The 16,584-nt window shown below is 41.1% G+C and overlaps 1 protein-coding gene across 8 annotated transcripts in view; it reads right to left on the reverse strand.

Moving 5' to 3' along the window:
* The window catches only part of ARNT (aryl hydrocarbon receptor nuclear translocator), a 66,728-nt gene that overhangs the window by 29,267 nt on the left and 20,877 nt on the right, over positions 1–16,584 (reverse strand). For 4 of the 8 annotated variants that reach the window (XM_025378697.1, XM_025378679.1, XM_025378714.1 and 1 more), the window contains exons 3-6: positions 13,158–13,202; positions 8,374–8,418; positions 4,314–4,358; positions 1,355–1,568 (exon numbers count right to left, since the gene is read on the reverse strand). In XM_025378697.1, the coding sequence (XP_025234482.1) occupies positions 1,355–1,568; positions 4,314–4,358; positions 8,374–8,418; positions 13,158–13,202 (349 nt within the window). Of the gene's footprint in view, positions 1–1,354; positions 1,569–4,313; positions 4,359–8,373; positions 8,419–13,157; positions 13,237–16,584 lie in introns of all 8 variants that reach the window. The other 4 variants (XM_025378730.1, XM_025378724.1, XM_025378704.1 and 1 more) reach the window with 3 other exon arrangements.

The raw sequence follows: 16,584 nt of genomic DNA on the forward strand, positions 1-16,584 counted from the left end.
CCCCACTGCATAAAAATTAAAATCTAAATTCTTTAACACCTAAACATTCCATCATTAGATCCCAGCCTGCCTTCCTATTACCTCCCAAAAACATGCTAAAACACTTGACTTTCTTTGCACAACCCAATTATTCCACACTTCTAAGTTTTTGCTCAAGTGATTCCCAAAATCCTCAACACTACTCCCCAACTCATTTTCCATATCTGCATTTCTACAGGATTCATTACTGCACTTCCGTTATAGAACTAGTTCTATGTTTAATTTATTTATTTACATGTCTGTTTCCACCAGAAAACCATTTCTCTTACCATTCTTTCTATTTCTCACAGCACAACACACCTGGTTTGCCCACAAAAGGTGCGTAACTGGAGTTTGTTGAATACCTGCACATGTACTGTTAAAGCATATTAACTATTTCAATGTATGTAACTATAAAGCATGTACTTTTAAGTAGACCATCCTATTTGGAAAAATTCTTATTCCATTTTCTCAAACTATATTCTCTCCTCCTTTCTAATCATTTGATTAAATTGGTGACATTAAGGGCATACTTGATTGATACTAAAGTAAATTTTTTTCTTTCTTATACCTCCTACATTTTCCAAATTTTTCTGTAATGATCATGTTATTTTAATAACCAAAATAGAACATGGCTTCCTTACCCTCAGAAGTCTTCCCTAACCATCCTCACTCAAGTCTAGCCATTCTATTCACTTTAGCCATCCCTTTGGTATATGTCTATCTAGTCCCACATAAAATTACTAATTAAAAAATACAATTCCTCTCTTTATGCATTTTCCTGTCATTTTCTGTTGTATCCTGCCACTCACGTACTTATATTCAGATGAAGCTCCTAAAAGGCAGAAAATGTTTATGCCTTCTGTTTTTCATAGTGCATCAAATGTAACAGAGCACATCCCAAGCAACAATTAGACTCTCAGTTATTGTATCACCAAAAGAGGAACAGATTCATTCTATTACTAAAACTAGAAGCTGCTTCAGGGATAAGAAATAGATTTCTTCCATCTTCTATAACCCTAAAGGCAAGGAAGAAAACTGGTTCCATGGACATAGTCATTCCCTCTGTGAGTCCACTGTTCTTCTTCCATCCTATATGCTATATTCATGAGTCAAGTTCTCAAATATTAATACTTATTAGTTTGTTAAATGGTTTTCACAACTCTTCTCTACTTCTCACTGTCCCAATGCTAATTAATGTTATAACTAAGAACTGAAATTCATTTTCCCATTGTCTAACTTTTTCCTGAAAAGCTGAATTCTTGTCCAAAAAACGAAAACTTTCAAGAGATTCACCCAGATTCTAGACTTTCTCAGAACTGTAAGTCCCAGAGACCTGATCAGTGAGGAAAGACGGCTTATAGGAGCCATCAGTGGATGTGTTGCCAGTTCCCCGCAAGGACTTCATGTGAGAAACTGCCATGCGTAAGATGGTTAACTTGTCTGGTTTTCGAGCCAGGGCACTACAGGTGGGTACCATATCTGACAGTTCTGTGATGTAGGCTGTCATCTTGTTCCGTCGCCGCCGTTCAATTTCACTGTGATTTTCCCTGCATGGAAAGAGAGAGAAGCCCCATCCAGGTGGTCACATCTGGTCATTTGGTAGCAGGGAGAGTGATACGGACACCAAGTGTGCTGCTGAAGAATGTGGTATTCAGATTTGCTTAAGTCTCAGCAGTTAAAATAAGGTTTGCCAACCTTCTCATGCAAAGCAAGCATGGAACAGAACTAATAAGGCAGACAGAGAACAAGCAGATAATACAATTCCCTTCCCCCTATTTCCTGGAAACTTCACATCATTTGCAAATTACCACTCCCTCAGAAAAAAAGCTGTTTTAAGAAATGACAGGCCAGGCATAGTGGCTCACGCCTGTAATCCCAGCACTTTGGGAGACTGAGGAAGGTGGATTACTTGAGGCCAGGAGTTCGAGACCAGCCTGGCCAACATGGTGAAACCCTGTCTCTACTGAAAATACAAAAATTAGCAGGGCACAGTGGCATGCCCCTGTAATCCCAGCTACTTAGGAGGCTGAGACAGGAGAATCACTTGAATCCAGGAGGTGGAGGTTGCAGTGAGCCAAGATTGCACCACTGCACTCCAGCCTGGGTGACAGAGCAAGACTCCATCTCAAAAAGAAAAAAGAAAGAAAGAAAGAAATGACAATATTTCTAAATGCTGATTTTACTCACTTAAGTTCCATTGGAACATATAACCTCAGCTTGGTTAACTCCCATGTTGACTAATTCAACTATTTAAAGGCCAGAAAATAAAAGGATCAATTTTTGCCAACTCAAGTATGTAGCTCCACAGCTGATACAAGAATTGATGGTATAGATTTCCTTGGTCTATAAAATATGGTAAGTCTGTCTCTTATTTGCAACATTAAAAGGCAGAATTTGAAGATTTTGAAGTTTTATTTGGCCCATTAATGCACAAAGTCCTACCTTCTTTATCTGGGTGTGCTGCCAGTGCACTCAACTTCTTACAAGACTTAAGACACACCATCTACTAAAAGTCCTATATGGGTCCCCCGTCTGGGATGAAGTTAACTGGAGAGCAGGAGTGGAGTGGAGAGGAGGATGATTAAAGGTCTGGCAAGAGACAATTTGAATCTCACCCAGGTAAACAGACCACAGCTCCAACACTGACTTCCTCAAAATTAAGACAGAAAGATATCACTGTTAACAGGAATAATCCAGTAGTTTTCCAACAGGAATTTTTTAAAGCCCATTAAATTTCTCAGTGTCCTCCATCAGGATGCCTCAAGGAGATAACCAAGCAACATGCTGCATTTCTGCTTCTACTCAAATATTTGCTAGAAATATTTTCTCTCTCTCTCTTTTTTTTTTTTGAGATGGAATCTCGCTCTGTCACCCAGGTTGAAGTATAGTGGCGGGATCTCGGCTCACTGCAACCTCCACCTCCTGAGTTCAAGCAATTCTCCTATCTCAGCCTCCAGAGTAGCTGCAACTAAAGGTGCACGCCACCACACCCAGCTATTTTTTTTTTATTTTTAGTAGAGATGGAGTCTCCCCAAGTTGGCCAGGATGGTCTCGAACTCTTGACCTCGTGATCTGCCCGCCTCAGCCTCCCAAAGTGCTAGGGTTACAAGCATGAGCCACTGTGCCCGGCTTGCTTTATCTCTTTTATTTATTTCTGTTACCACCTAAGAATTCTACTTGAACAAAAATTATTTGTCAAAAAAAAAAAAGAAAGAAAATTAAAAATCTAACATAAATCTCTTTTTTCTGAGAAGAGCAAAGGGAGGTCAAGTACATAAGTGACTTGCCCTAGGCTGCTCTCTTCCCAATATGATGTTTTCTCCACCACATCATGCCAAATCCATTTTCTGAATAGTGAAAGGGTTAGTAAGAAGCTCGAGTTAAACTGGCAGCAAATGAGTTTGTGGCCCAGATTAAAGAGGAAATAGTAGAAAAAAGGGGGAAAATAGTAAAAATAGGTATCAGCATCAATGATCTATTTCCTAAGTCACCCCCAAATCACGGATACTAGAAAACAGAAAAGTCTATGCATATTTCTTCTGCAGTATTTCTGCATTACAAACAACAGTCTCCAAAGAGAATTCCAGAGTCTCCTTTCTAAATGGCAAAAAGGGTCTCAACACATAGGCCCATATTTAGTTACACTTTGCCTAAGACATAAAATTCTACTCTCAAACATAAAGCACTCATCTTCCTAGTATCTGACAGATTTCTGACACGTAAGTACAGAAACCTGGTCTTTTAAATAGCCACATCAAGGAAACTAAAACTTTTCTAGAAAACTACCACAAGAAAGGATTAGATCACCAAAGCAACACTAGTTCTGTTGTGAGAATAATCTAGGCTGTGAGTCTTCATAGGAAAATAGGTGTGAGTTTCTTAGAGGTGTGGAGTAAACGCTGAGGCCTAAATACTGGGAGCTAATCACAAATACAGATATATTTGTGGTTTTCTGATAAAAAGAGTATTTCCCTGTTAAAGCACCAACTGGCACAGCTGCATTACTTCTAAGAGCTTTTTGTTCTGTGAAACTTAGTACTGACATAAAGAAAAAAAGAAAAAAACTTAATAGCAATTTCTTAAATCCCTAAACAAAGTTCCCTCAACTCACCCACTTTCTGATGGGGAAAGCCAAAGTTCCTGTTACACTCAAACTTCTAAAAAATCTTGTCCTCTCTTGCCACAGATAAGGAAAAATACAAAGAGAAAGGGGAAGAAAAGATAGAGTAAGAAAAAGGATAGAAAGAGCAGCATCATCTGCTTCATCATGCTAAAAGACACTGTTCTCCTACCTGGCAAGTCTCTCTTTATCCGCAGAGCTCTGCTCATCATCCGACCTAAAAATAGAATTAATGAACTAAGCTAAAATTAAAATAAAAAAGAAGGAAGGAAGGGGGGAGGGAGGAAGGGAAAAATGGAAGGAGGAAGGGAAAGGAAATGGAGGGAGGATAAAAAAAGAAAAGGAGAAGGAAGAGAGAAAAGTATATAGAACTAAACAGATGCAGAGAAGAGAGGAGGGAAATGAATTATAGGCAGGAACCTTGCCTGTAACTCTACAAAGTCATCTGTTAGGATAAAGAAAAAGTAACTTACAAGATAAAGGTCAACATAAAAGCAAAGCCAATATATATTGTAAATTAACATGATCTAAACACAGGAAGCATTTTGCCAATCGATCTCTGTAGGAACCAAAGATATACAGAGTCTGAACAAGAACAAACAAAGGGAATTCAGGAATACCATTTTCATACACTGCTCCCAATCTGGAAAGAAAATGATATCCACATGTGCTATTCTATAATGACAAAATTAAAGACAGAGTAAATTAAAGATGATAGTATCAAACAAGTGATCACAAATACAATCTCTCTGTCTCTCACACAAACAACACATGCATGTGCCACACAATGACAAAATAACCAACCAGATTTCACTGGAGAAATTATATAAATAACTATAAGAACTAGGTTTCTGGCATGTCCTCTATTATTGATTTGTTCCTAAAGTAATTCTTAACTTTGATTCAGTCCCTTTGCCATTTCTCTGCAGTACAGCCACACAGGAATGGATCAAAAGTAACAACTCCCCCTCCACTGGAGAAGGATACAAAGAACCATCACTAAATTTTTCCAGAAAACTGAGATACTGTAATGATAGGTGGCAACTGAAGAAATAGCAAGGTGTTAGCAGGCCAATGTATCAGGAATGTGTCAATAAAAATGTATTTAAAATAAAATGTCTAAGTATGACAGGTTAACAAGCTAAAAGATTATTTAGCTATTAAAAATGACGAATACAATAGCCTTATCAATATATGGGAATGTTTTTATAAAATGGTCAATAGACAGAAAATAACACAGTAACAAGGAAGAAGAATGTAAAAATTTACACATATATTCTGAGGACAAGAGAAGGAGAAATAAGTAATATTCAGCAGTTTAGAGTTTTACATTCCTTGGGTTATTTCTTCTAGATAGTTCCTTAACAAACTACAAACTTCTTTTTTTTCAAAAAGTTGAGCAATTTTCAGCTTTTAAGACCCTCTATTGAATTCCCAAGGAGGATATGTGAGATGCACTACCTTAACAAATCATACGAATGAATTCTGTTGTTTGAGAAAAAGTTAAGCATCTAAAATTCCTATTTCTACTGCCCCTACTACTACAGATCCACAATCCCTTATCCACCCCAGTATTTCTGAATGAAATATATGCACATTAAGCAGGACAAACGAAGACTAAAATCATTCACGCCATGTTTTCATGGCTTTTTGAAATTTCATCAAGATACTGTGGACCTTTACTACCAATAATATTGATGGTCTGACTTTTTAATGAAGGTTGAAAAACTATCCTCCAAATATCTATGATTAACTTCTCATTTTAGAGATGGTTCACATTCTAAAGACAAGTGCCTACTTCAATTAACTTTGATAAACAAATTATTCTTCAAAAACCTCTTAACTTCACTCCTTTCCTGTTGCCACTGCCAGTCTAGCCCAGGCCCTCAAGATTTTTTTTTTTTTTTTTTTTTTGAGACGGAGTCTGGCTCTGTTGCCCAGGCTGGAGTAGTGCAGTGGCGTGATCTCAGCTCACTGCAAGCTCCGCCTCCCGGGTTTACGCCATTCTCCTGCCTCAGCCTCCCAAGTAGCTGGGACTACAGGCGCCCGCCATCTCGCCCGGCTAGTTTTTTTGTATTTTTTAGTAGAGACGGGGTTTCGCCGTGTTAGCCAGGATGGTCTCGATCTTCTGACCTTGTGATCCGCCCCTCTCAGCCTCCCAAAGTGCTAGGATTATAGGCTTGAGCCACCGCGCCCGGCCGGCCCTCAAGATTTTATAGCTGTCTTATTATTTCAGCAGCTTCCTATCTATCTCCTTATAGTCCAACAGTCCATCCCTTTAATCAATTCTATAACTGCTACCAGAGAAATATCCCTGCAATGCATTTTATATAATATCCTCTAATTCAAAGCCTGAGATTGCATCTCACCACTTCAGAATAGTTTTTAACTACTTCCCCTGATATTTCTTATGTCTACATCAATGGTTCTCAAAGTATATTCCCGAGACCAGCAGCATCAGCAATGAATAAATACTAAATGCTAAGTGCTCAGTTAATCACTGGATTTTGAAATAACAGATTATTCATTTTTCTGAGGTAGCTGCAAACTTAATTTATAAAAAAGAAATAATTTATTGCCTAATATTTAATAAAAACTTTCTAAAAAGAAAATTGACATTTAAGAAGAATTTAATAAAAAACAGAGTATATTTCATCATCTTGATAGGCAATTTAAACAAATTTAAGTTTTTTCACTCAAAACTTTACTTGCCACAAAAACTGTTTCCTTACTGTCTTTTTTTTTTTTTTTTCCTGAGACAAAGTCTTGCTCTGTCACCCAGGCTGGAGTGCAATGGTGCCATCTCTGCTCACTGCAACCTCCGCCTCCCAGGCTCACGGAATTCTCATGCCTCAGCCTCCAGAGTAGCTGGGATTAAGAGTACCCACCACGATGCCTGGCTAATTTTTATATTTTTATATATTTTATATTTTTAGTAGAGATGGGGTTTCACCATGTTGGCCAGGCTGGTTTTGAACTCCTGACCTCAAGTGATCCACCCGCCTCTGCCTCCCAAAGTGCTGGAATTACAGGCGTGAGCCACCACTCCTGGCCTCTTACTGTCATTTTTAAAAGAACAGGACCAACCAGGCATGGTGGCTATGCATATAATCCCAATATTTGGGAAGCTGAGGTAGAAGGATCACTGAAACCCAGAGTTTGAGGCTGCAGTGAGCTATGATCATGCCACTGTACTCCTGCCTGGGAAACACAGTGAAAACAATGTCTCTAAAATGTCTCTAAAAATATACACATATTAAAATAAAATAATAGGCTGGGCACAGTGGCTAATACCTATAATCCCAGCACTTTGGGAGGTTGAGGTGGGTGAATCACTTGAAGTGAGGAGTTCGAGACCAGCCTGGCCTACATGGTGAAACCCCATCTCTGCTAAAAAAAAAATTATTACAAAAATTAGCAATTAGCCAGGCATGGTGGCACATGCCCGTATTCCCAGCTACTCGGGAGGCTGAGGTGGTAGAACAACTTGAACCCAGGAGACAGAGGTTATAGTGAACTGAGATTACACCACTGTACTCCAGCATGGGCGACGGAGTGAGACTCTATCTCAAAAAAATAAAATAGGCTGGGTGCGGTGGCTCACACCTGTAATCCCAGCACTTTGGAAGGCTGAGGCGGGCGGATCACAACGTCAGGAGTTCAAGACCACCCTGACCAACATGTTGAAACCCCATCTCTACTAAAAATACAAAAATTAGCTGGGCGTGGTGGCAGGCACCTGTAATCCCAACTATTCAGGAGGCTGAGGAAGGAGAATCGCTTGAACCCGGGAGGTGAAGGTTGCAGTGAGCCGAGATGGCGCCATTGCACTCCAGCATGGGCAACAGAGCAAGACTCTGCCTCAAAATAAATAAATTAATTAAATAAAATAACAGAACCATTATCTGTATTCCTATTTTTGTAAATCTATTTAATAATAAATTCAAACACAAAATCCATAATTTGTGTTCCTATGGAAACCTTGCAAGCACATTGCTTTAGTTATCACATACACAGAAAAACATTGTATAAAATATACTGCCAGTCTGAAGCCATGTCACCTGAACATAAATGATAGTTACAATACTAAGTTTCCCATACTTCCAAACAGGAAAGAGATTGGACAAAGAAATTCAGTCTCATCCAGAAAAAATTAAAAGTTAATATGCTAGGATTGTCTGGTTCTACAACATGGATCATATTATATGATATATTACCTACTACTATATTACCTGGCAAACCGTTCCTTATCGTTAGACATCTGATCATCATCACACCTGAAGGAGAAAAAAAGTATTGTTTCAAAGCATTGCACTTGTTATATCTATTTCACTCTGAAATGAAAACTAGAAAGGGGTGAAACTATTCAATAGAAAAAAAGCTAATGGAAAAGCATCACAAAGTGATAGAAATAGCAGCACCCCACAGAACTTAAAAGACCCACAACTATTATTTGTCAGGTTTCTGGTATTTCCATTACCCTTACCAGACACACCAAAAAAAGATGATGATCTAATGACAACACAGCTGACTGGTCTGTCAGCACAATTCTAAAGTAAGGGATAGCTTTGGATATTTTTTTAATTATGGCAAAAAACACATAAAATTTACCACATACCATTTTTAAGTGTACAGTTTAATGTTAACCATATTCACATTGTTGTGCAACAGATATCTAGAAGTTTTTCATCTTGCAAAACTGAAACTCTATACTCATTAAACACCATTTTCTCATTTCTCCTTCACCCCAACCCCTAGCAACCACCGTTTTACTTTCTGTGTCTATGAATTGGACTACTTTGTAGATACCTCCTGTAAGTGGAATCATACAGCATTTGTCTTTTTGTTACTGGCTTATTCTTTCAGTATAATGTCCTTAAGATTCATCTATCTTGCAGCATATGACAGGCTTTCTTTTTAAGGCTGAATAATATTCCCTTGTGGGTACATACTACATTTTCTGTATCCATTCATCTGTCAGTGGACATCTGGGTTACTTCGACCTCTTATCTATTGCACAAAATGGGCCAATAAACATGAGTGTGCAAATATCTCTTTAAGACTCTGCCTTCAATTATTTTGTGTATATATACCCAGAAAAAAGAAGGGGGAGGCTGGGAGCAGTGGTTCATGCCTGTAATCCCAGCACTTTGGGAGGCCAAGGCTGGGCAGATCACCAGGTCAAGAGATCTAGACCATCCTGGCCAACATGGTGAAACCCCATCTCTACTAAAAATACAAAACTTAGCTGGGCGTGGTGGCACGCGCCTGTAGTCCCAGCTACTCGGGAGGCTGAGGCAGGAGAATCACTTGAAGGCGGAGGTTGCAGTGAGCCGAGATCATGCCACTGCACTCCTGGTGACAGAGCAAGACTCCATCTCAAAAAAAAAAAAAAAAAGAGAAGGGGGAAAGTGAATTTGGTGGTGCTTTTCTCAGGCACAACAACCCGACTTGGTAAGATAAACTATGATAGTCTTTTTTTATGACTAGGAAAAGGATAAATGAACTTCTCTTTGGATCTGCATGTAGTTGTGACTACTGGATTTTGTGGAAGCAATGACTCATGGTTAGAGCTAATTCACAGGTATAAAAAAAGACTAGTGGTTACCCTCATATCTTTCATACACACAGTGAAGTTCCACTAATAGCATATATCATTATAATTCAGGATTAAAATAGGAGGAATTCTCAATAAAGTTGTTTGAAAAAGTCTGTCTTCTCCAGAAATTGAAATCTCTTCCCTTCTTCACATTTATTGAGACTGATTAAGTCTCAAGAGACCTCTTAGAGAATTATACTTCCACTTGCAACTATTTCTTTGTGATGGCCAAGTCACGGTTGTTGTTTTCAAGAGTATTTGGCAAGGTTCATCTAGTCAGTAGCCAGAAATATGAGCCTTAACTTTAAATGTTACTATAAAAAAAGAAGATAGATGCTATTAACTGTATGAAGCATTATAAAACTAAACAATGGCAAGCAATTTACAGTATGGACATCTTTTGTGTAAAAACAAAAACTGAGATGAGTGTGTGTATGTTCACATATACACATCTATATATAATTGTGTATACACTAAATATTTCTGGAAGGATACTCAACAAACTGGAAACTGCAGTTGTCTGAAGAGTTTTGAAGGTCCAGGCCAGGCGCAGGGGCTCACACCTGTAACCCCAGCACTTTGGGAGGCCGAGCCAGGTGAATCAGGAGTTTGAGACGAGCCTGGCCAACATGGCAAAACCTTGTCTCTACTAAAAGTACAAAAATTAGCCGGGCGTGGTGGCAGGCACCTGTAATCCCAGCTACTCAGGAGGCTGAGGCAGGAGAATAGCCTGAACTCGGGAGGCGGAGGTTGCAATGAGCAGAGATCATGCCATTGCACTCCAACCTGGGCAACAAGAGCAAGACTCCATCTCAAAAGAAAAAAAAAAAAAAGAGTTCTGAAGGTCCAAAGTGAAAAGAAGATGTGCTTTCACTGTATATAACTCTGTACTGTTTGAAATTTTGTTTTTGTTTTTTTATTCTTTTCTGAGGCAAAGTCACCCAGGTTAGAAAGCAGTGGCACAACCTCGGCTCACTGCAACCTCTGCTTCCAGGACTCAAACCACCCTCCCACCTCAGCTTTCCGAGTAGCTGGGACGACAGGCACACAGCAGCACATCCAGCTAATTTTTGTAATTTTTTTTTTTTACAGGTGGAGTTTTGCCATGTTGCCCAGACTGGTCCTGAATTCTTGAGCTTAAGCGATCCACCCACCTCAGCCTCCTAAAGTGCTGGGATTACAGGTGTGAGCCACCATGCCTAGCCTGAAATTTCTATAATAAAATACACTTATATTACTTTCCCAATTAAAGAAAAAACTTAGTTAATAAAACAAACAAATAAGTTTAAGGTGCAGTGGCTCATGCCTATAATCCCAGCACTTTCGGAGGCCGAGGTGTGCAGATCACCTTAGGTCGGGAGTTCAAGACCAGTCTGACCAACATGGAGAAACCCCGTCTCTACTAAAAATACAAAATTAGCCGGGCGTGGTGGTGCATGCCTGTAATCCCAGCTACTCGGGAGGCTGAGGCAGGAGAATCGCTTGAACCCGGGAGGCAGAGGTTGTGGTGAGCTGAGATCATGCCATTGTATTCCAGCCTGGGCAACAGGAGCAAAAATCAAAAAAAAAAGAAAGAAGGAAGGAAAATAAATGATATTAAATCTGGGCACCCACACAATCAAATCATTTTTTTTGAATTGGGCTCCTTTATCAAATGTCTGTTACTCAGCAATGTACAGGCTACCGGGGTAATATTCTTCCTTTCTTTGAGTCTTACTGTTTTCCTTACTTGAAAACAAGACAAACAATCGGTCCTCAGCAAGAATATCCCCCTTTTCTGAAAGAACTCCTTCATCAATACATTAAAAAGTCCATTTGCAGGCCGGATACAGTGGCTCATGCCTGTAATCCCAACACTTTGGGAGGCCAAGGTGGGAGGATCGCTTCAGCATAGGAGTTTAAGACCAGCCTAGGCAACATAATTTTAAAGTTAGCCAGGTATTATGGCTCACATCTGTAGACCCAGCTACTTAGGAGACTGAGGTGGGAGGACTGCTTGAGCCCTGGAGGTCAAGGCTGTAGTGAGCCAAGACTATGCCACTGCACTCCAGTCTGGATGACAGAGTAAGACCCTGTCTCAAAAAAATAAGAAGAAGAAAATAGGCCAGGCATGGGGGCTTACGCCTATAATCCCAGCACTTTGGGAAGCTGAGGCACATGGACCATTTAAGGCCAAGAGTTCTGGACCAGCCTGGCTAACATGGTGAAACCTCGTCTCTACTAAAAATACAAAAATTAGCCAGGTGTGGTAGTCGCAGCTACTCAGGAGCCTGAGGCATGAGAATCACTTGAACCTAGAAGGCAGAAGTTGTAGTGAGTCAAGATTGCACCGCTGCACTCCAGCCTGGGCGACAGAGGAAGACTGTCTCAAAAAAAACAAACAAATAGTCCATTTTAAAAACTACAGAATATTAATTACTCAAAAATACAAATTCCTCATGCCTGTAATCCCAGCACTTTGGGAGGCCAAGGAGGGCGGATCACAAGGTCAAGAGATCGAGACCATCCTGAGCAACATGGTGAAACCCTGTGACTACTAAAAATACAAAAATTAGCTCGGTGTGGTAGCACACACCTGTAGCCCCAGCCACTCGGGAGGCTGAGGCAGGAGAATCGCTAGAACCCGGGAGGGGGAGGTTGCAGTGAGCCGAGATCGTGCCACTACACTCCCGGTGACAGAGCAAGACTCCGTCTCAAAAAAAAAAAAAAATACAAATTCCAATTTCTGCTACCTATAAGAGGACTCAACAGGTGTCAGAGGGTATGACAGAGTCATAGATTAATGACACCTCAACCAATGAATTACGCCTCTCAGTATGTACTCCCTTGTGTAACACCCTCATACACTCACAACTGGAACATATGACTTGCTTTGGCCAATGGGACATAAGCAAATGTCATATAAGCAGAGGTTTGATAAGCACTTGCACACTGGGATTTGTGCTGTAGATTGTAGCTATCACCACATGAAAAAATTCAGTCTGGCCTCCTTGAGGATAAAAAAACCACATAGACAGAAATACCCAGCCATCCCAGCTGAGTCCAGTTCTCAGCAGACCAGCTGAGAATGCAGTCTTATGAGTCTAGGTGAGATAAGCAGAATAAATGTGCAGTCAATCCACAGAATTGAGAAATAACAAACTATTGTTCTTTTTAAGCTATGAAGTAATACAGAACTGATACAGAGAGTTTGTAAATGCTGTCCTATCCTCACTGAGATCCTTTCTCTCACTGAGATCCTTTCTCTAGATATATTAACAGAATGCTTAAAAATTTTCTGAGATATAGGAATATTTATAGTTTTGTGATGAAGTACTCTTCTTAGACCTAAGGACAAAAATTTACAAGTCAGAAGTATAAAGATCATAAACTAATTTTTAATATCAGACATCTAAGGAAAGTTTTTCAGTCTCTTACCTCAAAAATTTACTGTTCCCTTCTCCATCGTCATCAAAATCCAGCCTGAGGAAAGCCAACAATAAATACTTTAAGCCTGCTGATAATACAAAACATTAACAAGTTAAAATTTCTCAACACAAACTACGTGTACACCCACCCAAATGCAATAATGAAAAGAGGAAGCGCAGAAGTCAAAGCTACATTACCTCTTCTTCATAGTCCCAAACTAAGCAAAGAAGAACAAAACTGGGGCCGGGCGTGGTGGCTCACACCTGTAATCCCAGCACTTTAGGAGGCTGAGGCTGGTGGATCATCTGAGGTCAGGAGTTCGAGATCAGCCTGGCCAACATGGTGAAACCCCGTCTCTACTAAAAATACAAAAATTAGCTGGGCATGGTGGCAGGCACCTGTAATCTCAGCTACTCAGGAGGCTGAGGCAGGAGAATTGCTGGAAACCGGGAGGTGGAGGTTTCAGTGAGCCAAGATCGCGCCATTGCACTCAAGCCCGGGTGACAACAGCGAGACTCCATCTCAAAAAAAAAAAAAAAAAAAAAAAAGTACAAAACTGGATAATAGAAAAAAGTACCTTCTGCTACCCTAACACTTTCCTAGAGTAGCAGTCAATTTTTGCCAAAGTTTTGCATCAGACTACAACCTCTATAAAGGGAGCAGGAATCCACTCAGAAAAGGTAAGAAAAAAATTAACATAAATAATTCAGATCCATGTTTCATTTCTATAGCCTGCTCTAAGCCATGTTACCGAATTTCTGAAACATCTTTCAAAGCAGTGATCTTACATAAAAGAGTAACTTAACAACTACGAAGATTGTTAGATAATGTTTCTTTCCTTCATTGATCTAATAAACATGAAATATATTCTACATTCAAGACACTGTGCTAGGTGAGGTAAAAACTAGAACCTTGCCCTCAAGGGGCTCTTCACCTAGAGAAATACAAATATAAAACAAGTGAGAATAGGAAAGTGTCACATAAGGGGTACAATCAACATGTTACATTCAGTGAAAGAAGTGAATTTCATTTAAGGAGATTAGGAAAGATTATAAATAATAAAATAGGCTGATCTCTGTACACTACTGAACTAAAATATTGCTCATGTTACCACCTTAACCTAGCGATCACTCTTTTTACTTCTACTAGTGGGATACCTTGATATTATGGGCCTCTACATGGGTCGCATTTGAAGTACACATATAGCATCAATCCTGAAAGTGTTTGTTCCCTTCCTCCTTCCTGAATCCCCTAATCTGATCACCTGTAAAATCTTACCTATCTACCCAGTATCTCAAATTATTTATTTCTTCTCCTTCTTTCTTTCTTTTTAAGAGACAAGCTCTCAGTCTGTTGCTCAGGCTGGAGTTCAGTGGCATGATCATAGCTCACTGCCGCCTTGAGTTCCTTGGCTCAAGGGATCCTCCCATCTCAGCCTTCTAACTAGCTGAACTATAGAAGCACGCCACTGCACCCAACTAAATTTTTTTATCTTAAAAAATCTCGGCCGGGCGCGGTGGCTCACGCCTGTAATCCCAGCACTTTGGGAGGCCGAGACGGGCGGATCACGAGGTCAGGAGATCGAGACCATCCTGGCTAACACGGTGAAAACCCATCTCTACTAAAAAATACAAAAAACTAGCCGGGCGAGGTGGCGGGCGCCTATAGTCCCAGCTACTCGGGAGGCTGAGGCAGGAGAATGGCGTGAACCCGGGAGGCGGAGCTTGCAGTGAGCTGAGATCCGGCCACTGCACTCCAGCCCGGGTGACAGAGCGAGACTGCGTCTCAAAAAAAAAAAAAAAAATCTCAGCTGGGCATGGTCGCTCACACCTGTAGTCCCAGCACTTTGGGAGGCCAAGGTGAGCAGGCTGCTTGAGCTCAGGAGTTCAAGACCAGCCTGGGCAACATGGTGAAATCCCGTCTCTACAAAACATACAAAAACTAGCCAGGCATGGTGGCACATGTGTAGTCCCAGCTACTTGGATTGGGGGGTGTAGGAGGGGCTGCAGGCCTTGAACCTGGGAGGTCAAGGCTGCAGTGAGCTGAGATTGGGCCACTGCACTCTAACCTGAGTGACACAGCAAGACCCCGTCTCAAAAAAGAAAAGGAGCCAGCCACGGTGGCTCACACCTGTAATCCCAGCACTTTGGGAAGCTGAGGCAGGTGCATCACTTGAGGTCAGGAGTTCAAGACCAGCCCAGCTGACATGGTGAAACCCCGTCTCTATTAAAAATACAAAAATTAGCTGTGCATGGTGGCAGGCACCTGTAATCCCAGCTACTCAGGAGGCTGAGGCATGAGAATCACTTGAACCCTGGAGGTGGAAGTTGCAGTGAGCCAAAATTGCGCCACTGCACTCCAGCCTGGGTGACAAGAGCAAAACTATGTCTCAAAAAAAAAAAAAAAAAAAAGGGAAGGGGAAAGAGAGGAAGGGAGGCAAGGAGGGAGGGAAAGGTAATTGCTAAGTCAAACAAAAAAAAATGAAGGAAGTAAAGAAAAGAAAGATAATTTCTAAATCAAAGAAAAAAAACTCGGCCGGGCGCGGTGGCTCAAGCCTGTAATCCCAGCACTTTGGGAGGCCGAGACGGGTGGATCACGAGGTCAGGAGATCGAGACCATCCTGGCTAACACGGTGAAACCCCGTCTCTACTAAGAAATACAAAAAAATAGCCGGGCGAGGTGGCGGGCGCCTGTAGCCCCAGCTACTCGGGAGGCTGAGGCCGGAGAATGGCGTGAACCCGGGAGGCGGAGCTTGCAGTGAGCTGAGATCCGGCCACTGCACTCCAGCCTGGGCGACAGAGCGAGACTCCGTCTCAGAAAAAAAAAAAAAAAAACAAACTCTCGTCATTTTTCCCAGGCTGGTCTCAAATTCCTGGGCTCAAGTAATCCTCCTACCCAGCCTCTCAAAGTGCTGGCATTACAGGCACGAGCCTCTGCGCTCAGCCCAATAACTCCAATTCTAAGAATCTAAAGAAATAATATGAAACAGGAAAAAAAAGTTTAGGTACAAAGAAGTTATTTGCAGCATTATATATAACAGAAAAATCTTCAAAACAATTTAAATGTCACAAAATAGGAAGTTAAGTACATCCTTTCATGCAACCATTAAAAATTATGTTTATGGCCGGGCGCGGTGGCTCAAGCCTGTAATCCCAGCACTTTGGGAGGCCGAGGCGGGTGGATCACGAGGTCAGGAGATCGAGACCATCCTGGCTAACATGGTGAAACCCCGTCTCTACTAAAAATACAAAAAACTAGCCGGGCGTGGTGGCGGGCGCCTGTAGTCCCAGCTACTCGGAGGCTGAGGCAGGAGAATGGCGTGAACCTGGGAGGCGGAGCTTGCAGTGAGCCGAGATCGCGCCACTGCACTCCAGCCTGGGTGACACAGCGCGAGACTCCGTCTCAAAAAAAAAAAAAAAAAAAAAAAAAAAAAAAA

This window comes from Theropithecus gelada, chromosome 1, assembly GCF_003255815.1.
Source record: "Theropithecus gelada isolate Dixy chromosome 1, Tgel_1.0, whole genome shotgun sequence".
NCBI classification, from domain to species: domain Eukaryota; kingdom Metazoa; phylum Chordata; class Mammalia; order Primates; family Cercopithecidae; genus Theropithecus; species Theropithecus gelada.